Source organism: Lissotriton helveticus, chromosome 11 (genome assembly GCF_964261635.1).
Source record: "Lissotriton helveticus chromosome 11, aLisHel1.1, whole genome shotgun sequence".
Lineage (NCBI taxonomy): Eukaryota > Metazoa > Chordata > Amphibia > Caudata > Salamandridae > Lissotriton > Lissotriton helveticus.
The window spans coordinates 1080785925-1080809104 of record NC_136072.1 but is presented as its reverse complement, the minus strand read 5'-3'; the positions used below and the strand labels follow the sequence as shown (position 1 = coordinate 1080809104).

The 23180-nt window shown below is 49.7% G+C and overlaps 1 protein-coding gene across 2 annotated transcripts in view; it reads left to right on the top strand.

Moving 5' to 3' along the window:
* GCN1 (GCN1 activator of EIF2AK4) overlaps positions 1-23180 on the top strand; it is a 728660-nt gene that overhangs the window by 117753 nt on the left and 587727 nt on the right. For both annotated transcript variants that reach the window (XM_078667658.1, XM_078667659.1), the window contains exon 12: positions 5982-6032. In XM_078667658.1, the coding sequence (XP_078523784.1) occupies positions 5982-6032 (51 nt within the window). The remainder of the gene's footprint in view (positions 1-5981; positions 6033-23180) is intronic.

Sequence of the window (23180 nt, the reverse complement as noted above, 5' to 3'; positions counted from 1 at the left end):
ACCTGAGAAAAGTCCCCCTCTATCTAGAACCCCCTTCCACTCTCGACACACCCCGTCTCAAATGCACCCTCCTCAACTGCAGATCGGCCTCTAGGCACTCCTCTGCAATCGCTGATCTCATCTTAACACTGGACCTTGACCTAATCATCATGACTGAAACGTGGCTAACTGAAACTTCTACACCTATAATGGACATACTGGTTCCCCCCAACTACCACATCACTAGACTAGACAGGATTGGTCAAAAAGGTGGTGGAATCGCATGTATACACAGGAGTAACCTCTCTGTCCTGAAAGTAACCTCTCCCTCCCTACCCTCCCCAACCAGCTGTGAATACATCTGCCTCGATATTATCATTGAGGGCAAACCTTTATGCTCTCTTCACGGCATTTACCGCCCACCAGGGGATAACCTTACCTTCTCGCAACAAGTCATGGATCTGATCACAACCAATTCAGGGCGACAACTCACACAAATATACCTTGGTGACTTCAACCTCCACTGGAACGATCATAATGACGCGGTGGTAAATAGTCTTAAAAACTTTCTTGACGCCCTTGACCTCACCCAAATATGCAACAGCCCGACCCACGAGAAAGGCTCTATCATTGACCGTATCATCTCTAAAGAGGACTCTATCCAACTCAAATCTATCCAACCCTGTGACTGGTCAGATCATCATATTGTCACATTCTTCATCAATGAAAAAGTCAAATTTAACCCGGTTCAATCCTGCAAGCCCAAAGTCTGGAAAAGAGACCTAAAAAAACTCAACCCAATCTCTCTACCCCCCAACAGCTGCAACCTCTTACTTCCTCCTACTGGCGTTACGGATGTCCAATCCTTGATGGAGCACTATCTCAACGCTATGACCTCTATAGTTAACGAAGCTGCACCTATGCAGTTAAAAAGAGCCTCCACAAAAATGTCCAATCCTTGGTACGATGGGAGTCTTAATGACGATAGACGGGCCATGCGAATGGCAGAGCGTACCTGGAGATCAGCTCCCTCCGCACTGCACTTAAAAACGCTGAAGAAAAAGAGAAATGCCTACTTCAGGAAAATAAAACGCTCAAAATCAGATTTCTTCAGCCGTCAGCTGGACCAAGCCAAAAATCGTCCTCGAAAGCTGTTTGAACTAATCAGAACACAATCCAAGGAACAACCCCAACCACTCAGTACTTTGGGCGAAGCACCCTCCTGTGAAGACTTCGCCTCTTTCTTTATCCAAAAAACCGACAACATAAAGAACGATCTCCTCATTGACGTAAGTCTCTACCCCAAACCCCAATGTACAGCACCCACTGAACCAAAAAACAACGCCACATGGTCATCCTTTGTCACCTACTCGGAAGAAGAAATTGGTAGACTTCTCAGCACTGTGAAACCAGCCAATCACCTCACCGACCCCCTTCCTGTCAACGCTGTCAAAGACCTTACCCCGTCGCTCCTCCCACTCTGGACTAAAATTATCAACAGTTCACTGCAACAAGGGACCATCCCAGACTCCCTCAAAGTTGGACAAGTCACACCTCTACTAAAGAAACCTACAGCCGACCCCTCTGATCTAAATAATTACCGTCCCATTACCAATATTCCGACTCTTGCCAAATTATTGGAAAAATGCGCACAAATACAATTGACTAAACACATTAATCAGTTTGATCTACTCAACCCTCATCAATCAGGCTTCAGAGCAGATCACAGTACAGAAACTGCTATGACTCACATAATTGATGACGCCCTTCAAATCCTAGATCAAAACGATACCTGCCTCCTTATCCTTCTTGATCTCTCTTCTGCATCCGACACCGTCAAACATGAGAACTTACTGGATCTATTAAACACAAGAATGGGTATATCTGGAACTGTGCTCAAGTGGTTCACGTCCTTTCTACACAACAGATCGCAGAAATTCAAGAGTAACAACTTGATGTCTTCGCCAATGCCTGTATCGCTAGGCGTCCCACAAGGATCCTCCCTATCCCCAACTTTGTTTAACCTAGTTATGGAACCTCTCACCACCTTGCTACAAGCATCCAATTTTCACTTCCACATGTACGCCGATGACACCCAACTTTATCTCAAATTACAATCACCCAAAGACATTATGCTTTTAAACTCAACGATCAGAAGCACCCAATCCTGGCTGGCCGCTAATCATCTCAAACTCAATGCTCTCAAAACAGAGTTCCTCTTGATCTCACCTACTGCGAAGCTCACTACCGTTCAAATCTGGCTTAAACACCTAACCGCACTCAATGTTCATCCCACCATCGTGGACTCAGCAAAATCTCTAGGCATAACACTTGACACCAACCTCAACATGCAGGAACACATCTACAAAGCAACTAAGGGTGCGAACTACCAGATCAATACCTTAAGGAAACTCAAACCCTTCCTTCCAGCCAAAGATTTTCAAACTGCGGTACAAGCACTAGTCATCCCTCGAATAGATTACGGCAGCATCGCCCTCTGCGGTCTCCCCCTAACTACTACGGCACCCATAAGAGCTTCTCTAAACGCCGCAGCGAGACTCCTCACTGGATCTAAAAAACACTCACACATTTCCCCTGACCTGAAAGCCCTGAACTGGCTGCCTTTTGAAGCCAGAATACATCTGAAAATCGCCTGCATGACACATAAGGCTGTCCACCTGAGCTCACCCGGATACCTCGCCCAGAAGCTGACGATTTCTGGAGGCTCCAGAAACACTAGAGGCACAAACAATCTCTTGCTAAAGCCCCAAAGATTCCGCAAGGAAAAAACATATAAACGCTCCTTCTCAGGAATGGCACCCAGGATCTGGAACTCACTCCCCCCTGAAACCAGGCTCATCTCCTCTACCACACTTTTTAAGAAAGAAGTAAAAGCTATCCTCATGGCTAAATACACTTGAATTATTACTGGGGATGATATTTACAGACACTGTACCATTCAGCTCTACTGATCTTTTCGCATTTTGGAATGACTCGTGTTATTGACCTACCTGAGGTGTTTACGCTACCACGTATTTGTACTTGTATCTTTATTGATGTATCTGTCTGACTATGCTCCCGCATGTACCTTCCTCACACCAATTGTTATTTACTCACAGGTTGCTCCTTTCGTCTGTAAAGCGCTCTGATATCTGCAAAGATCTTGTTCGCGCTATATAAAACTTTAAAAATAAATCTGCGCAGATCAGGGATATCAGACGACATTCAGGCTGCTGGGCCTCATGGCCTCCTGCATCCTGCTCACCAACCATGCCAGATGGCATATGCAGGCTCTGCAGGGGGCCCTGAAGTTCCAGTGGGTGCAGCATCAGGGGAACCTGTCCGACCACGTTCAGATCTCGGAGGGCACTGCACAACATTTGCAGTGGTGGCTCAAGAATCAGCATTGGGTCAGTGGCAAATCCACTCTCCCTTCCCCAGCCGGAGCATACAGTGGTGACGGGCGCGTCCCTCCTAGGATGGGGTGGGCACATGGGAGAGGCGGAGATCAGAGACTTCTGGTCTCCGTTGGAGTCCTGGCTCCATATCAACCTTCTGGAGCTTCGGGCGATCCTTCTTGCACTGAAAGCATTCCTCCCTTCTGTCAAGGGGAAGGTGGTGCAGGTGTTCACAGACAACACCACCCCCATGTAGTATTGCAACAAACAAGGCAGGGGGGGTCGCTGACCCGATGTCAGGAGGCTATGCGCCTCTGGACATGGCTGGAACGTCAAGGCGTTTCCTTGATGGTTCAACACCTGTCAGGTTCATTGAACGCCAGGGTGGACAAACTAAGCGGCCGGTACTTGATGGATCACAAATGGCGTCTTCACTCTCAGGTGGCGCAAGGTCTCTTTCAACAATGGGGAGAGCCTTGGTTAGATCTATTCGCCACCGAAGAGACCGTGCAATGTCATCACTTCTGCGCGTTGGAATTTCCTAGGCGGCACTCCCTCGGCTACGCTTTGTGTCACGAGTGGAGCTGCGATCTATTGTACCCCTTCTACCCAGAGTGCTGAAGAAGGTCAGGCGCGACCGGGCCCAAGTCTTTCTTGTGGCTCCGGACTGGGCTTGAAGAGTTTGGTATCCCGAGCTACTCAGTATGAGCATGGGTCCCCCGATCCGACTGACTCTTCGGGAGGATCTTCTATCGGAGCAGCAGGGGACGGTCCTCCACCCCAACCTGTCCAGCCTCCTACATCCATGGAGATTGAGCGGCGACAGTTGATTCCTTTTGACTTGCCTCCTGAAGTCTTTGATATCATTCTGACAGCCAGGCGTCCCTCCACTAAATCGGTATACGCCTGCAGGTGGAACAAATTTGTGGCATGGTGCACAGCAAAGGCTGTGGATCCCCTTTCTGCCCTTCTTACAGAAGTCCTTTTTTTCCTTCTACCTCTAGCCCAGCAGGGTTCTGCTCTGGGCACTTTCAAGGGCTATATTTCTAGATTTCGGCCTTTCTCAGGCTACCTGATCATCCCTCTCTTTTCAAGTCCCCTGTTGTAAGTAGATTTCTCAAAGTCAATACTCACCTTTTCCCTCCTATTCCGTTTGTGATGCCGCAGTGGGACTTGTCTCTGGTTCTTACATTTCTGATGTGCGCTCCTTTTGAGCCGCTTCACAACTGTCCTCTTCGTTTATTAACTTTGAAGACTGCTTTCCTGATTCCTATCACCTCTGCTAGGCACATAAGTGAGCTCCAGGCTCTTTCTTATAATCCTCCTTTTCTGTCCGTTCATCCGGACAAGGTTGTGCTTTGCTCTCGTCCTTCCTTCTTGCCAAAGGTTGTGACTGCCTTCCAAATTGGGCAAATTATCACCTTGCCCACTATTTTTCCGCCTCCGCACCCTTCCAGAGAGGACGAGAGGCTCCACCGTCTGGACCCAAAACGTTGGCTTTCATTTTATTGGAATCACACACAACAATTCTGGGTGGATGACCAGCTCTTTGTTGGCTACGTGGGCGTCAAGAAAGGCTGGACTGTACACAGGAGAACTATCTCCCACTGGGTCGTCTAGTGTATCAAAGCCTGTTATTCTCTGGCTAAAAAGGAACCTCTGGTGGGGCTGCGCGCCTATTCTACCAGGGCGAAAGCAGCTACTACTGCATTGGGACGTGGTGTCCCCCTGCAAGACATCTGTCAGGCAGCCACATGGGCCTCGTTGCACACTTTTACCAAGCATTCCTGCCTTGACAGTCAAGTCCGGAGAGACGGCTTCTTTGGCCGTTCTGTTCTCTGTGACTTTCTGGTGTGATCTTGGTTCGCAGACCCACCACCTTGGTTGGTATTGCTGGGGTATCTATTCTAAGGTAAGGAATCTATCATTAACGTGTCTCTTTCAGATGCACAAGTTACTTACTTGTGTAATGATATATCTGTAAGAGACATTAGTTAGTGATAGATTCATTACCGCCCCGCCCATCCTCCCCGTTCTGCGAACTGGTTTCTAGGGTTAAGGTGATCTCTTTCAGGGCCCTAGTTTCAATGCACCAGTGGTCAGTATCTTGCATGGCTCTGCTCTCCTGGTGCGGAAAGTTGTGTAGAGAACTAACGTCAGCGCGCGTGGGCGCGTCTAAGTAGCTCCAGCGACGTCATCTCGGCGACTACGACGTACGCGGAGCCATACGACGACGCTTACAAAGGCGCAGGGGTACTGCTGACGAAAAATTCTGGATCCAGTCTGATGGCTGGGGATATTCTAAGGTAAGGAATCTCACTAACTAATGTCTCTTACAGTTATATCTTTACACAAGTAAGTAACTTATGCTTTGTTGCCACTGTCATTCTTTATTCTCCTTCATATCCCCAATTTTATATCATATTTTCCCTTAATTATTTACCAATAGTCCTGTTCTTACTTTAAAACCCTCATGTGTCATACTACTTGTCCTCCTTTGCTTCAGTTGATTTGTCCTTTTCTTCCCTAATCTACTCTGTGGGTCACTAGACACAACCAGTGCCTTTTCTTTTTCAGCATTGTAATAATGCAAATCTCTTTCAGGTTCAGAGGGAAAGTTGACCGCCGTTGCACAGAAGATGAGCGTTCTTTCAGGTGAGAGGCTGCTTCTGCTTTCAAAGCAAAACAGACGCTAAGGTGATCTTGATGGAGCACAGCTTATTGCAGGATCTTTCCTTTGTAGTAAAACACTTTATTGTACATTGGCAGCTGATTTTGGCCACCTTCTTGCATTACACTGAATTGCTCTAAGGCTACACTGAAACCTGTTTTGTATACCTGCCAACTTCACAGCCCAGTTTGCTGGGTTTTTGCAATTTCTAGTGCCCTCCTTCTGAAGTTTGACTTCCATGTTGGGCTCTCCAGATTAGCTCTTTCACTGCTGATTGCACAGAGGATCACACCTCCTCACCAATACCTTGCTTTTTTCTCCAGCATTTACTACTTGAGATGTTGCAGATTGATAGCACTGCAGGTGACTGGTATTGTCATGCAAAGTGATGGACTGATCTTGTAGGGCAGATAATTATGCACGTGCTGAAAAGTAGAGCAGATCTTAAACAGCCCTCCCAGTATTTTTCACACTTTCCTGATTTTAATTTCCTTTAAGTGGAGTAGTCAAATTCGGTAAGTATATGCACAGTACACATGAGTAGCATGTGGATGTCCTATCATGTCCTCAAGGGAAAAGCTAATTGATTTACCTTATATATTAAAAGTAAATTGGAAAAAAAGATGTACCAGTCTAGAAAACTATTTGTCTAAAACTATGTAGAATGTTTTTATAATGAAAGAGTACGGCTCACAAGCATAGCAAAAAGATTTATTGGGTTAGTTTTAAGACGATTCTAATCTTTCCTCAATTTGTAAACCCTTTACAATTACAAGGGGGCCTGCGAGCTAACCGCCTCTTTGTAAGCATATCCATTTTATTGATTTTTTTGTTAGTCTGTGTAATACTGTACGCCGATGACACTCAACTATATCTCAAACTACAATCTCCCAAAGACATTGTGTCTGAACTCAACGATCAGAAGCACCCAATCCTGGCTGGCCGATAACCACCTCAAACTCAATGCTATGAAAACTGAGTTCCTTCTGATCTCACCTCCCGCGAAAATCTCTACCACTCAAACCTGGCTTAAGCACCTAACTGCACTCAATGTCCAACCGACCATCGTGGATTCAGAAAAATCTTTAGGCATAACACTTGACGCCAATCTCAATATGCAGCAGCATATCAGCAAGGCAACTAAGGGGGCGAACTTCCAAATAAATACCTTGAAGAAACTTAAACCAATCCTCCCAGCCAAAGACTTCCAAACTGCAGTACAAGCACTAGTCATCCCTCGCATAGACTACGGCAGCGTGGCCCTCTGCGGTCTCCCCCCAACTACAACTGCACCCCTAAGAGCTTCACTAAACGCGGCAGCGAGACTCATCACTGGATCTAAAAAACACTCACATATCTCCCCTGACTTTAAATCCCTGAACTGGCTGCCTTTTGAAGCCAGGATACATCTGAAAATTGCCTGCATGACGCACAAGGCTATACACCTGAAATCACCCGGCTACCTCACTCAGAAGTTGACAATTTCCGGCGGGTCCAGAACCACCAGAAGTACAAACAATCTTCTGCTGAAGCCTCGAAGATTCCGGAAGGAAAAAACTTACAAACGCTCCTTCTCAGGAATGGCGCCTAGGATCTGGATCTCACTCCCTCCTGAAACCAGACTCATCTCCTCCACTCTTCTTTTTAAGAAAGAAGTTAAAGCTATCCTCATGGCTAAATACACTTGAACTACTACTTTTGATCTTTTAAGACTCTGCGTCGATCTGTACTACTTGTTTGATTCCTTTGCACATGTGTTTTACTTGTATTATTGACCTACCTGATTGTTCATGCTCCCTCTTATTTGTACTACTTGCATTGATGACCTACCTTCCTACTATGCTCCCTCGTGTACCCACCCTACCACTCACTTACCCCTTGCCTTTGTAAAGCGCTCTGTTATCTGCAAAGATCTTGTTCGCGCTATATAAAACTTTCCAAATAAAATAAAAAATACCAAGTGTAGAAAATGACCATCTTTTGTGTAATGTTCCTCTCAGATTTTGGCCCTATCTGCTTTGTTGTCTTTAGAATTCTATGGATTTTCCCTTGTTAAGCAGTAGTAAAAAGCCTGTGCTCCCAGTTTAAACATGGCTAAATTGGCCTATTTCTGAGTGGCACATTTAACCTGTAAGTGCGGGGGCATGGCTAAGCCGCAGACTGAGATGGTCGTGCGGCTCGGAAGCTCCGCCGGCCGCTTCGGCAATTGGCCATTAATCCACACTCCCGGCCGACCCCGTGGCTCATACTATGCTGCCTGTAGCTGCGGAGTGACCCCGGAGCCGCAAGAGCCCTTCAGATTCTGACATCCTGCCGGCAAAGACTAATGCGACACGGGCTGCAGCTCCGCCCGTAAATCCAACATGGTGGCGCCCGGTCGAGACGAAGAGGCCCGGAGATGCCGCGCTGGCTGTGGCGCGCTCGGTGGGACTTCGGCATAAACATAAGGCGGTGAGCTGGCGGGGGCGGGCTGGTGCGCCATTTAATTCAACGCCGGCAATCCTGGCAAAGCACTAGTGGGAGGTCCGTCGACCGTGTACCGGGGCGGCCCCCTCACAGCGCGTAGACACACACCAGTGCGCGCGGCGACAGGGCCCGCAAGCACATTTGTTTTTTCAAGTCAGGGCCAATGCTGGAGCCCAGAAGTGTGTGCATGCAGGGGCCCCATACAACCATACCGACTAGCGGCCAGCCTTGCCCCCTGCCGTTCTCTCCCCTTCCTGCTCCCTGTCGAGTGCGCCCGCATTGAAGCCACCTACATTTGCGCTGCTGGTGGCGGAGAGTCTTCACTGCCCTGTTGTTGCCGACCTTAATCCCTGCTGGCGTGCAAAGCCGGGAGAGCTTCCAATTGCAATGCTGCCAGCTCCACCTGGGGAAGTCCTGCACTAGTACAAGCTACGCGAGTGCGTCGCGCGTGCCCTCCAATTTGCAACACTGCTGGCTCTGGGCACTGGCATGCTGACAGCTAGGCACCGATGAGGCCACACCACATGATTGGACACTAGTGTCACTGCCTTAACCTGTTGTAATACTAAGGGCTGCCTGCTGACATTATCCAAATCCCTAAACATACTCCCCTGGTCCTGCTGTGAAAGTAAGACCGAGGCATGAGCCGCAGACCCGAAGCAGCGTTTTACTACAATTTGAGAAGGTGACTGATACCGAACAAAACCAGCCTGGCGAAATGGCGGAGGGAGGGTGGAAGACGGAGGCGCCTGAAGATTCCAAAACCCAGATCTGGTCTCTGCTGCAGGAGATGCGTGCAGGCTTCAAGGCACTGGATGTGCGATTTGACGCCTTAGACAAGAACATTGCAGAAATGGGAATTAAGATCCAGGCACATGATAGGCACCTCTATGTCGTGGAGTCCCGCACCTCTGATCTCGAAGATGGCACTGCGCAATCACTCAAGAGGCTAGAGCTCATTGAACGAATCCTTAAAGATGTTGCTACCAAAAATGAGGACTTGGAAGCGCGCTGTCGCCAAAACAACGTGCAAATTCTTGGTGTGCCCGAATCTACTGCTACTGGTCGCTTGGACACTTTCGTAGAGACTATCTTAATTGATCTATTTAGTAGGGAATCATTTACAGCTGGATTCGTGGTGGAGCGGGCTCACCGTTCTCTGGGTCCTATACCTAATCCTGGTTGCCTGCCTCGACCGATATTAGCCCGCATTATGAACTTCAGAGACCGGGACACTACACTCAGTCTGTCACGTGAACGTGCCGAATTAATATGACAGGGCTCCAAACTCTCACTGTTCCCAGATTTCACCATCATGGTACAGGAAGCCAGGTGGAAATATAATGGAGTAAAGGCCACTTTGAGGAATCTGGGACTGAAATATGGCATGTTATACCTGGCCCGGCTCAGAGTAGAATCCAACGGTAGGACCCGCATCTTTGACAGTCCTACTGAAGCACAGGAGTCTGCCATAAGTATAAGGCAAACAACACTTACACTAACGACGAACATAGACTCTCCCCACCACAGAGCGGATCGGATGCCAGTATAGAGCTTTTCTCTGGAACGGGACGTGGTTGACCCCTCCTAACGAACTACTCTTACAGTGTATGGGTTACAGTATATCCTACATCTCAGTTTCATTGTCTAATGGCGGACGGGGCGTTGTCACCCCGCCTTGGTGATCACCGTACAAATGTTCTATGTTATGTTAAGGCACCTTTTACAGGAGATATTTTTGATTCTAATGTTTCACCAAAAACCTCGTCCTCTTTCTATAATGTGGGGATTGCCTCTCAGACAGGGCAGGGAGGCTGGGTGGGGGGAGGAGGGAGTTTTTTTGTTTGTTTTTCTGTTATGTTATTATGCTAGTGACTCAGTCTAATACGGTCCAGGGACATAGCCGTGATCGAATGTTACATGATAAATTTGTTATGTTAATCTTTGTATGGCTCAGGTAGGACACAATTCCGCCCCATTCGGAATTGTCTGTAGTGACGTGGAATATCCGAGGCTTGAATGACACCCGTAAGAAAAGACAGGTACTCAATTACTTAATCCGCCACAGTATTGACGTAGCATTCCTGCAGGAAACTCACTTGTCCAAGACAGACCAGAATCTCTTTGCTTCTAGTTGGGGCACACACAGATATTTCGCCAACTATAGCAACTATGCTAGAGGTACAGCCATCCTTATACACCAGTGTTTCCCAAACTGTGGTCCGCGGACCCCCGGGGGTCCTTGACACATTCCCAGGGGGTCGGCAGGCAGCAGTTTTAAAAACACTTCAAAGTTCCTTGCAGAATTAGCAGTTTTCGAGCAACAATAAAAGTGTCAAGATAACACCAGTGATTAATGTACCTGCAGGAGAGAGAGAGAGCGGAGAGTTTTGTCAAGTGGCAGCTTTAACTTAACTTATGTCGCACAGAGGGTTAATATGCCTTCTGCAAAGAACATGTACCATGCATTTAATTTTTTTTAAATTTTATGTTCATAGGTCAGTCGGTTACTTACTGCTTTTGTCAGTAACTTATTTTTCTTCCCAGAATGTCGTATCCTGGTGAATAATAAGGTCTTCATTTACTATTCTTTAAAAGCTAATAAAATTCAATATGTAATGATAACTGTGTTGTAGACTGCACCATTGTTTCCCAAAAACTTTTGGGGGAGACCATTCCAAAGCCCCCTCTGTCGTGGCCATGCTCACTGATTGCACTTGGTATGCACCATTTGGGGACTGGTCTGAAAACATTTTCTAGGGCTGCTTTAGGTTTCCAGCCTGGCCCTGGCAGGAGCAGGAGCCTCGTACTGCAAAATAAAACCAGCCATGTAAAAGTTTGTCACTGGGATGCAGCACCAATCTTCCCATTACATTATTTAGTTTTTTGCAAATTCTTTCAATATAAAATTTTAAGAGGGATATTTACAATAGAAGTGGAGAAGCGTATTAGCCTTCTTGGCTTAATGACACGGTCCACCACTTCGGAAACGTAGGGCTGCACCGTTTTTACGAGAATATGGTGCAGCCCTGCGTTTCGCCCTGCGCTGGAGCTACACTTAGCAGGGTAGTGCCAATGCTGGCACCCTTGCACCATATTGCAAGTGTGACTGCGTGCAGGGGAAGATTGTTTATGTACAGGAAGATCCTCCTTCCTGAATGTGAGAAGTTGGCCTGATATGCAGTGCTCACTATTCTAGTGATCACTATGTATCAGTCCAAACAACCCTTATTGATGATTGGTTGTAAGTCAACCTTATAGACCAGCTATCCTAGTAGCATGGATACGAGCAGTCTAAGGCTAAGACTCTAGAGGGCGTGTTAAGCCAGCTGTTTTACCATCACATTACCCCTTGAACACCCAGTGAAAGGACACCACACAAGTGTTATGAAAATAAACAGTGTATTTATTAGAATCACAACAACCCTGTACTCTTTATGAGGACAGGGTGCTAGGCACACAACAAAACTCTTACGAAAATACTTAAGTTAGCACAGTATATACAAATGCCCGAGGGGCACGAAAAACCATATACTCTCAAAGTGGAATGCGAAATTACTAGCAGGTAAGTACAGTACTAATAGGCTTTGGAATCGCTAGGACTTGACTATGGAATCGTTAGATTACTTCTAGGAGACCTAGGGGACTCGGGTGCAGAGTGTGCACTCTCACGCGGGATGCGGGACAAAGTCTATGGGGGCTAGTAAAGGCAAAGTTAGTGTTCACGGGCGAACCCGACCTGGTAGGGAGAAAACGACAGTGGATCCTGACCCTTGGATAGTGAGGCTATGCTGGGACACCGAAGTGCCGAAGTTACCTAGCCCAGGGGCTGCAGCTGCATAGGTCTGAAAAGACGTCGGGAATCTCGTTGCCGGACCAGGAGCCTGGAAGAAGGAAGTTGCTGGCAGGCGACCAGTGAAGGAAAGTTCGATGGATCCAAGCCTGGATCAAGGAAGAAGGAAACCTGAAAGCAGAGGGGACCAAGTTCTTGAATCACTAGCCAGTGATTAAGTGGGCACCAGGATGGCAGCGGGCGAAGTCACCGCAGTCAGGTGAGTGGGCGCTGCTGGGCTCTGCAGTCTCTCGGACCAGGAGGCGTTGTCGGCGACCAGGATGGAGGTGCGAGCTGTCCCACGAAGGTTCTTGCTGTCGACGTCGCTGGACCCAGGATTGGGCAACAAGTCTTGGCAAATGCAAGGCCCACGCGGTGGACCTAAAATGGCGTCTCAGCCGGACCAGGAGGGTCCAGGGTACTTCTCCGATGGAGGGAAGCAAGGGCCAGTCTGGAGCAACCAGACCAGCAGCAGTGTTGTCGTCGGGCGTCGTTCGGAAGGCCACAAGCCAGCGGGCTAGTAGCCAAACAACGCGGTGAGCAGCTGAAAGCAGAAGGGCCCCACGCCGATCGTGGAGATGCTGGGGGGCTGCTCTTCGGTGCTGGAGCTGCTCAGGGTGGGGGCTTCTCGGACCCCAAAGCACTCACCAGGAAATTACTCGGTGGGCTTGCTGTGCAGAAGTCGTGCAGTCTTGGCGATGGCCGGTCCCTCGAGGTCTCGTCGCACCCACGGTTCTCAGCTGTGCTGTAGAGGTGGGTAGAGGTCAGAGGTGCCAGGGAAGCCGGGTCTCGTCGAGCTGGGCAGTCGGATTCCGGAGGAAGGACGTGCAGCAGACCGCAGTGTTCTTGGATGGTGCCTGCGGATGCAGGGTGACTACTCCTTAGCCACAAGGGAGAATCTTGAGGAAGAAATCGTGAAGTCCTTTCGTGGAAAGTGGTATCTTGATTCCAAAGATGATCTGATTTGGAAGGGGGCCAGTCTCTACCTTTATCTTGGAAAAGGGGGCTGGCACGCGACTAAGTCCTGCCCTAGGGGTGGGACCAGGAGGGGGGTGGTTACACCCACTTCCTTGGTGGGCTTTTCCCCAGCACAGGGTCTGGAGTGTCCCTGGAACTGGTTTAAGCCAGCCTATGCACAGTGAGCACCGGGGTGCCACGTGCAGTCACCTTCCTCTGAAGCCCTGCCTACCTACAATACACAAAACCCTGTCTGGGACGGTGCTGGCACCGCCCCTGGCAGGAAACCCTTTGTCCTTATCTCCTGCTCTGGGAGGACTCCCAGCAGCAGGAGGGCAGACTTGTGTCTCGGTGGCAGCATCCATTTTGTGGATGCTAAGGCTCTGTCTGACTTTTAACCGGGTCATAGGTTACATGCATGTCGTGTCCCTCTAGAAGGGTGGAATGCTAACCCCGTCGCCAGAATTGGCGAGGGGTTAGTATTCCAATTCGTATGACACCTTACTCGACATGTTTTGATAAAGCGATACCAGAGTTGGCATTTAACCGCGAGGATTATAATGCACTTAAGAGTATATGGTATGCGATATCATGGAAACGGCTAAGGGATAGATCCCGAAAGCCGCAGACAGGCTCAGCTCATGCCAGAGCACCATCTCACACGATTCCAAGCACTCTGCCTTCAGGATTGTTAAGGCCTGCCATAGGAGTGACTGATAGGAGATCTGTGTGTCCATTTTAGGGTTAGATATAGATATACTATATCTAAAGCAAAGGGTGAGTACACCACCTTGCCCCAGCTGTCGTGCAGCCAGTTGTGTCAGTTTTAGTTAGTCAATCCAGGGGTGGCATAATACATGCTTCAGCCCCTGGGAGACTGCTGGGTGCACCTCAGCCCTGGGTACAGGGACTTGGAGAGGGCCCAGTGCCAATTCAGTACCTGAGTACAATTTGGATAGAGAGAACAGCTAGGCTGTGGGTCTGATTAGCAGGCCCACAGCCAGGGAAAGTCGTAAACCAGTGCAGCAAAAAGCAAAAATCTGGGTGATCATAGGATTGCAGACCCTACTCTCCTACACTGAACATAAAAAACCCAAGGCGTTTTGCTTTTTCCAAGTCTACTGCATAAGGCAGCACACATGGAAAAAGCAAAATCGAGGAGAAATAAAGCATTTCTCCTCATTTCGTCAAGTTAAGTCCAGGTGTTTCCTGGTTTTAATTTTGGCGCAGCCTCCTATTTACGCTGCCCTTGTAAATAGGAGGCAGCGTTAAAAAATCAATGGGTGTTGCAGTGGAACGCCCATCGCAACACCCACTGCCCACCTTTTTCACGTTAAGTATTGCATGAAAGGGTGTCTTATTTGCAAAGCAGCGTTAAGCCACAGTAAGTGGCTCAACGCTGCCTTGTACATAAGGCAAAGCCCATATCGCCACAGGAACATCGCAAAAAGTGACGTTCCCATGGGGATAGGGGCTTGTAAATATGCCCCAAAAATTGTTAGTAATTCGAGTTTTTCTTTTGTGTACACCTGTTTATTTTGTTCGAATTACTGTTTTAATGTTTGAAATTTAAATCCTACAAATTGCTTGGGGGTCCCTGGCTTCCAGTGGTGACTCAATAGGGGTCCACAGGAGTGAAAAGTTTGCGAACCACTGTTATACACAAAAGGGTCCCCTTCTGTTTCCACTCTGCAAATAGTGATAGCGAAGGCAGATACATGGTGATACTGGGCACGTTAATGGGGCATAAGGTAGCGCTGGTCTGTATTTACGGCCCTAATATCGACTCCCCCGATTTTTATTATTCACTACTCTTCCCTCCTGATGCAATTGGGCCTTGTATCCATTTTACTTGGGGGAGACTTTAATGTTGCGCCAGAGCCAACCCTAGACACTACTTCTCATGCACCGGATCCCAAACCCCGTGCACGTAAGTCTTTACTCTCCCTCATCGAGCAATTCTCTTTAATAGATGTTTGACGCACCCACAACCCTAACCACACAGACTATACTTACTATCCCGGCTTTCACAACACATGGACACAGATAGATTACTGGTTGACTTCCCCAGATATATTTAGTTGGTGGTGTTCCGCCCGGACGCCTCCACGAACATATTCTGATCATTCCCCAGTACTGCTGACCCTGAAGATCCCACCCCCCTGAGGGCTTTGAAAGACAGTGGTGGTTTCCGAATCGAGCATTAGATGATGAGATTTTCCAGAATGACATTCACGAAGCGATTGAAGAGTATTTTGCAATCAATACTGGTTCTGTTGAATCTGCGGCAATGTTGTAGGAAGGCTTTAAAGCCTACTTGAGAGGCGTATGTATATCTAAACATGCTGGGGTACTAAGAGATTTGCGTAGAAAATGGCACGCATAGAACAAGAACTTGTGGCATTAGACTCGAGACAGCTCCTGCTGCCAGACCTAGAAATTGATGGGCAGGGACTGTTGCTTATCGCGGATAATAGAGACACGGCTGGCAAAGAGATCCTATATTTGGGGAAATATCAAACTGCCTTACGATATGGTGAGGGTGAACGCCCGGCACGGGTCTTGGCCCAGATGATCAGACCTCCTTATCAAAATGCTTATATAGCTCAATTGCAAACAGATTCTGGACAACAAATTATGGACCCAATAGACATTCAGGGGGAATTTTTTACGCATTTTAAGACATTATACACCTCGAGAGCGGTACAAGATCGGACAGGCCAGGAAGCTTATCTCTCTGAGGTGGCTCTTGTATACCTTGAGAAGTAAATGCAGGACTTCCTTGCAGAACCCATATCAGAAACAGACATAGATGAAGCCATTACTGCCTTAAAGTCCTCTTTAGCTCCTGGCCTAGATGGCTTCACTGGAGCCTTCTATAAAGCCTTCAAAGATTTATTAATTCCACAGCTCTTAGAGGTCTACGCTGAGGCACTGGAAAGTCAGATCTTACCCCCTACTTGGCGCGAGGTGGTCGTTATCCTCCTCTCCAAACCTGGGAAAGATCCTCTCTTATGCAGCTCATATCGCCCGCTCTCCCGTTTGAACCTGGACTCTAAAATACTGGCTAAGGTTCTCTCTACTAGACTCTCCCTCTTAATGGAATCCATAATATCGCCGGCACAATCAGACTTCATTCCCCACCGCTAGACTGCCTGCAATTTGCGCACCTTATTCAATACTCTTCATAGGATAAACCCTGAGATCCCGGCTGCTGCAGTCCTATTAGATACCGAAAAGGCATTCGACTCTAGAATGACATTTCATTATATCCATTATGCATCGGATGGGCATGCCGGCGAGTTTCGTGGCCACCACAGCGCTATTGTATAGCCAACCCACTGCTCAATTGAGACTGAACGGTACATTGAGTGCTCCCTTCACTCTTTCCCGGGTGTGAGAAGTTGGCCTGATGTGCAGTGCTCACTATTCTAGTGATCACTATATATCAGTCCAAACAACCCTTATTGATGATTGGTTGTAAGTCAACCTTATAGACCAGCTATCCTAGTAGCATGGATACGAGCAGTCTAAGGCTAAGACTCTAGAGTGCGTGTTAAGCCAGCTGTTTTACCATCACATTACCCCTTGAACACCCAGTGAAAGGACACCACACAAGTGTTATGAAAATAAACAGTGTATTTATTAGAATCACAACAACCCTGTACTCTTTATGAGGACAGGGTGCTAGGCACACAACAAAACTCTTACGAAAATACTTAAGTTAGCACAGTATATACAAATGCCCGAGGGGCACGAAAAACCATATACTCTAAAAGTGGAATGTGAAATTACTAGCAGGTAAGTACAGTACTAATAGGCTTTGGAATCGCTAGGACTTGACTATAGAATCGTTAGATTACTTCTAGGAGACCCAGGGGACTCGGGTGCAGAGTGTGCACTCTCACGCGGGATGCGGGACAAAGTCTATGATAGCTAGTAAAGGTAAAGTTAGTGTTCACGGGCGAACCCGACCTGGTAGGGAGAAAACGACAGTGGATCCTGACCCTTGGATAGTGAGGCTATGCTGGGGCACCGAAATGCCGAAGTTACCTAGCCCAGGGGCTGCAGCTGCATAGGTCTCAAAAGACGTCGGGAATCCTCGTTGACGGACCAGGAGCCTGGAAGAAAGGAGTTGCTGGCAGGCGACCAGTGAAGATTGTTCGAGTGATCCAAGCCTGGATCGAAGATGGATGACACCTGAAAGCAGAGGGGACCAAGTCGTGACTACTAGCCAGTAGTCAGTGGGCACCAGGAGGGCACCGGATGGTAGTCACCTCGACTAGGTGAGTGGGCGACGCTGGGCTCTGCAGATCTCACGGACCAGGAGGCGTTGTCGGCGACCAGGATGGAGAGGCGAGCTGTCCCACGATGGATGAAGCTGTCGGCGTCGAAGAACCCAGGATTGGGCAACAAAGCCTTGGCTAATTCAAGCCCACGCGGTGGACTCAGAATGGCGTCTGGAGTGGACCAGGAGGGTCCGGGGCGCTCCTCTTCTGGAAGGGAGCAAGGGCCAGTCTGGAGCAACCAGACCAGCAGCAGTGATGTCGTCGGGCGTCGTTAGGAAGGCCACAAGCCAGCGGGCTAGTAGCCAAACAACGCGGTGAGCAGCAAAAAGCAGAAGGGCCCCACGCAGAACGTGGAGATGCTGGGAGGCTGGACTTCGGTGCTGGAGCTGCTCAGGGTCGGGGCTTCTCGGACCCCAAAGCACTCGCCAGAGGATGACTCGGCGGGCTTGCTGTGCAGAAGTCGTGCAGTCTTGGCAATAGTCGGTCCCTTGAGGTCTCGTCGCACTCACGGTTCTCAGCTTGGCTGTAGAGGTGAGTAGAGGTCGGAGGTGCCAGGGAAGCCGGGTCTTGTCGAGCTGGGCAGTCGGATTCCGGAGGAAGGACTTACAGCAGACCGCAGTGTTCTTGCGATGGTGCCTGCGGATGCAGGGTGACTACTCCTTAGTCACAAGGGAGAATCTTTTTTTTTTTTTTTTTTTTAAAACCTTTATTGTACAGAAGGCGCTCACAGATACGGGCCTACAACCCACCGGGCCGGCCACCACAATGAAGAAACATACGAGGCAACACAGGAGAGACAACAGGATTTCTAAATAGCTCATATGAAAGGCAAAGGTAACAATTCTTCGAGTGGCCATCACGGACAGGATAAGAGAAGGTTAATTTTATAATAGAAATAAGGGTGTCGCAGGACAATGACAATCTGTAGAGTCCAGAGGGCCGTGGTGAGCCGTGAGCAAGCAGAAGTCTCGAATACAGGAAAAGACCAAAAGAACAGTCACATTTTGGCAAAGGCAGAACGTGAGTCCCACATCAATAACAATCACAATCGCTGCTCAACGCCCTCCCACCACTACCAGAGCACATAATAATACAACAACGAAAAGTAAGCTTTCAAAACTAAAAGCCCTCCGTTACAACAACCCAGGGGAGGAAAAGAAAAATGGGGGGGGAGAGGAAGAATAAGGGAAGAAGAAGATATCGGAAAAAAGGAGGGGGAAAGTGAGGGCGCAGCGTCAGAGCACGCTCCCCACGGCTAACAAAGCACCCAATACTAATTCGGCACAGGGAACTAGTGGCAACAGGAGAAATGAATGCGTAGTAAACCATGACAGCAGACACACCAAAAGGGCCATGCCAGCACAAACACCCCGGGGGGCGACGTGCCGACAACGCGCCACGAAATTAGGGGATACATAAGAGCCATAGAACCAAAAAAAGGAACAAGGGAAGATACAATAAAACAGACCCCCCCTCCACCCCGCACAGCCCACCCTGCACCCCTGCAGAAGGCTATGGCCTACCCCCCAGCAGCGTGCCTGTCGCCCTAATTGGAACCCGAAATATAGAAGAAATATAAGAAAGAAAGAATCACATAGATAAAAAAGGGGGGAAGGGAAAACAGGGAAAAAAAAAACAGCGGGAGAGGAGCCACATAATCAAAACCCCTTCAGCTCCCACCCCCCCGTCCGAAAATACTCAGAGCCCACGGGAAGATAATAAACACACGGATAAGCTCCAGGAACGTGAAGAAGCATCAAACATAATCATACAATTATAAACGGATCATCCAACCATACCACAAAATAACAGTCCACAGAGGCAAGATCAGCTCAACCCTGTCCGTTTTTCGCAAACTGTAGTCGTCCAACGCACCAGGAACCAGATCACATGGAACCGGAGGTGAATAACAGGGAGTCGAATCAAAAATACACTCAAGTCATAGCGATCGCGACCCGAATGATCCGGAAAGTACAGTAACAACCTCAGGCAAAGCAGGCACAGTTCCGATGAGAATATGGAGAAAGCCGGTCCAGCGGCGCAGTCACAGGATCGTCGTTCGGCCATGTGAGGCAAAAGAGGAAAAGGAGACCCATCGAGGCCGGGCCAGACGGGATCCGGCTGGCGGACCTCCTGAGCAGAAGGGGGTACAGGATGAAGGAGGGCAGCGGACTTCCGTATATCCACACCAACAGCAGCCTCCAGGTCCACGACCCCCAGGAAAGTTCCAGCAGCACACAACAGAGATGAAGCCGCACAAACAGGGGGGGGTCCGGCAGGCCCAGCCAAGGGACCCCTCTCCAGGATAGCGATAGGTGCGGTCATGGGCGCCCCCCAGGAGCGCAGGGCGGCGAGGATGTCGCCAAGCGTAGGCTCACCTTCACGGTATTCAGCAAACGTGCCGTGCGGCGGACCCGCATCGCCAGTCCCAGCAAGGCCGAGAGTCATGGGGCCGGCCGCCATCTTAGAAGCCCGGCGGGGCCGCTGCGAACACCGACCCCCGCCCGGATACCAGCGGGGCAAAACAGGATACAGCCAACCACCAGCAGGGGTACCACCGGGGCAGGAAGGGGGGCCACCAGAAGAAGGCGATGCGCCGGCTCCCCATACGCCGCCGGCACCGTTCTCCGAGTCCGGGCGGAGGAAATCAAAATGGCCGGGCCGGAGAACAAAGGGGAGACGAGCCAGATGTACGGTTAACCCCGTCCATGGAAGGCAGCGCCCCAACACCAGGCCGCAAGACCGCCGAACCAGGCCCGGGAGGCCGCAATCGGTCTATTAGCACATCGGCCCCTCCGACCGACTCCACACCACCACCAAGGGCCGGCCACAGCGCCCCGCCCAGCCCGGGCGCCGCCAAGGAGTGCCAGGCCCGGCCGCTCCGGAGGCCCCGAAGCAGACGGGCGTAACTCAAGATCCGTGGCACCCAGGAACCACCGGAGCAAACGGTAAGTGCCTGTGAGTTATCGTCGTTCCACTGCTCATCGTAGAATACTTCCCGGGGCAGGATAAAATACAGGATAGATGTTGCAGACAGGAGAGTGATCGGAGCCGAGCTAAAACGCGGCCATCTCGGATGCGAGCTTGGCTCCTCCCACAAGGGAGAATCTTGAAGAAGAAATCTTGATGTCCTTTCGCAGAAAGTCGTGTCTTGATTCCAAAGATGATCTGATTTGGAAGGGGGCCAGTCCCTACCTTTATCTTGGAAAAAGGGGGCTGGCACGCTGTGAGAAGTTGGCCTGATGTGCAGTGCTCACTATTCTAGTGATCAATATATATCAGTCCAAACAACCCTTATTGATGATTGGTTGTAAGTCAACCTTATAGACCAGCTATCCTAGTAGCATGGATACGAGCAGTCTAAGGCTAAGACTCTAGAGGGCGTGTTAAGCCAGCTGTTTTACCATCACATTACCCCTTGAACACCCAGTGAAAGGACACCACACAAGTGTTATGAAAATAAACAATGTATTTATTAGAATCACAACAACCCTGTACTCTTTATGAGGACAGGGTGCTAGGCACACAACAAAACTCTTACGAAAATACTTAAGTTAGCACGGTATACACAAATGCCCGAGGGGCACGAAAAACCATATACTCTGAAAGTGGAATGCGAATTACTAGCAGGTAAGTAACAGTACTAATAGGCTTTGGAATCGCTAGGACTGGACTAGGGAATCGTTAGATTACTTCTAGGAGGCCCAGGGGACTCGGGTGCAGAGTGTGCACTCTCACGCGGGATGCGGGACAAAGTCTATGGAAGCTAGAATTCACAAAGTTAGTGTTCACGGGCGAACCCGACCTGGTAGGGAGAAAACGACAGTGGATCCTGACCCTTGAATAGTGAGGCTATGCTGGGACACCGAAGTGCCGAAGTTACCTAGCCCAGGGGCTGCAGTTGCATAGGTCTCAAAAGACGTCGGGAATCCTCGTTGCCGAACCAGGAGCCTGGAAGAAAGGAGTTGCTGGCAGGCGACCAGTGAAGATTGTTCGAGTGATCCAAGCCTGGATCGAAGAGGGATGACACCTGAAAGCAGAGGGGACCAAGTTCGTGACTACTAGCCAGTAGTCAGTGGGCACCAGGAGGGCACCGGATGGCAGTCACCCCGACTAGGTGAGTGGGCGATGCTGTCTCTGCAGATCTCACGGACCAGGAGGCGTTGTCGGCGACCAGGATGGAGAGGCGAGCTGTCCCACGATGGTTGAAGCTGTCGGCGTCGAAGTCACCCAGGATTGGGCAACAAGCCTTGGCTAATTCAAGCCCACGCGGTGGACTCAAAATGGCGTCTTGAGTGGACCAGGAGGGTCCGGGGTGCTCCTCTTCTGGAAGGGAGCAAGGGCCAGCCTGGAGCAACCAGACCAGCAGCAGAAATGTCGTCGGGCGTCGTTCAGAAGGCCACCAGCCAGCGGGCTAGTAGCCAAACAACGCGGTGAGCAGCAAAAAGCAGAAGGGCCCCACGCAGATCGTGGAGATGCTGGGAGGCTGCACTTTGGTGCTGGAGCTGCTCAGGGTCGGGGCTTCTCGGACCCCAAAGCACTCACCAGGAAATTACTCGGCGGGCTTGCTGTGCAGAAGTCGTGCAGTCTTGCAGATGGCCGGTCCCTCGAGGTCTCGTCGCACCCACGGTTCTCAGCTGGGCTGTAGAGGTGGGTAGAGGTCAGAGGTGCCAGGGAAGCCGGTTCTCGTCGAGCTGGGCAGTCGGATTCCGGAGGAAGGACTTACAGCAGACCGCAGTGTTCTTCAGATGGTGCCTGCGGATGCAGGGTGACTACTCCTTAGCCACAAGGGAGAAATCTTAGGAAGAAGTCTTGAGTTCCTTTCGTAGAAAGTAGTTTCAGGATTCAAAGATGATCTGATTTGGAAGGGGGCCAGTCCCTACCTTTATCTGGGAAAAGGGGGCTGGCACGCGACTAGGTCCTGCCCTATGGGTGGGACCAGAAGGGGGGTGGTTACACCCACTTCCTTGGCGGGCTTTTCCCCAACACAGGGTCTGGAGTGTCCCTGGAACTGGTTCAAGCCGGCCTATGCACAGTGAGCACCGGGGTGCCACGTGCAGTCACCTTCCTCTGTAGCCCTGCCTACCTACAATACACAAAACCCTGTCTGGGACGGTGCTGGCACCGCCCCTGGCAGGAAACCCTTTGTCCTTATCTCCTGCTCTGGGAGGACTCCCAGCAGCAGGAGGGCAGACTTGTGTCTCGGTGGCAGCATCCATTTTGTGGAGCTGAGGCTCTGTTTGACTTTAATCGGGGTTACAGGTTACATACATGTCGTGTCCCTCTAGAAGGGTGGAATGCTAACCCCGTCGCCAGAATTGGCGAGGGGTTAGTATTCCAATTCGTATGACACCTTACTCGACATGTTTTGATAAAGCGATACCAGAGTTGGCATTTAACCGCGAGGATTATAATGCACTTAAGAGTATATGGTATGCGATATCATGGAAACGGCTAAGGGATGGATCCCGAAAGCCGCAGACAGGCGCAGCTCATGCCAGAGCACCATCTCACACGATTCCAAGCACTCTGCCTTCAGGATTGTTAAGGCCTGCCATAGGAGTGACTGATAGGAGATCTGTGTGTCC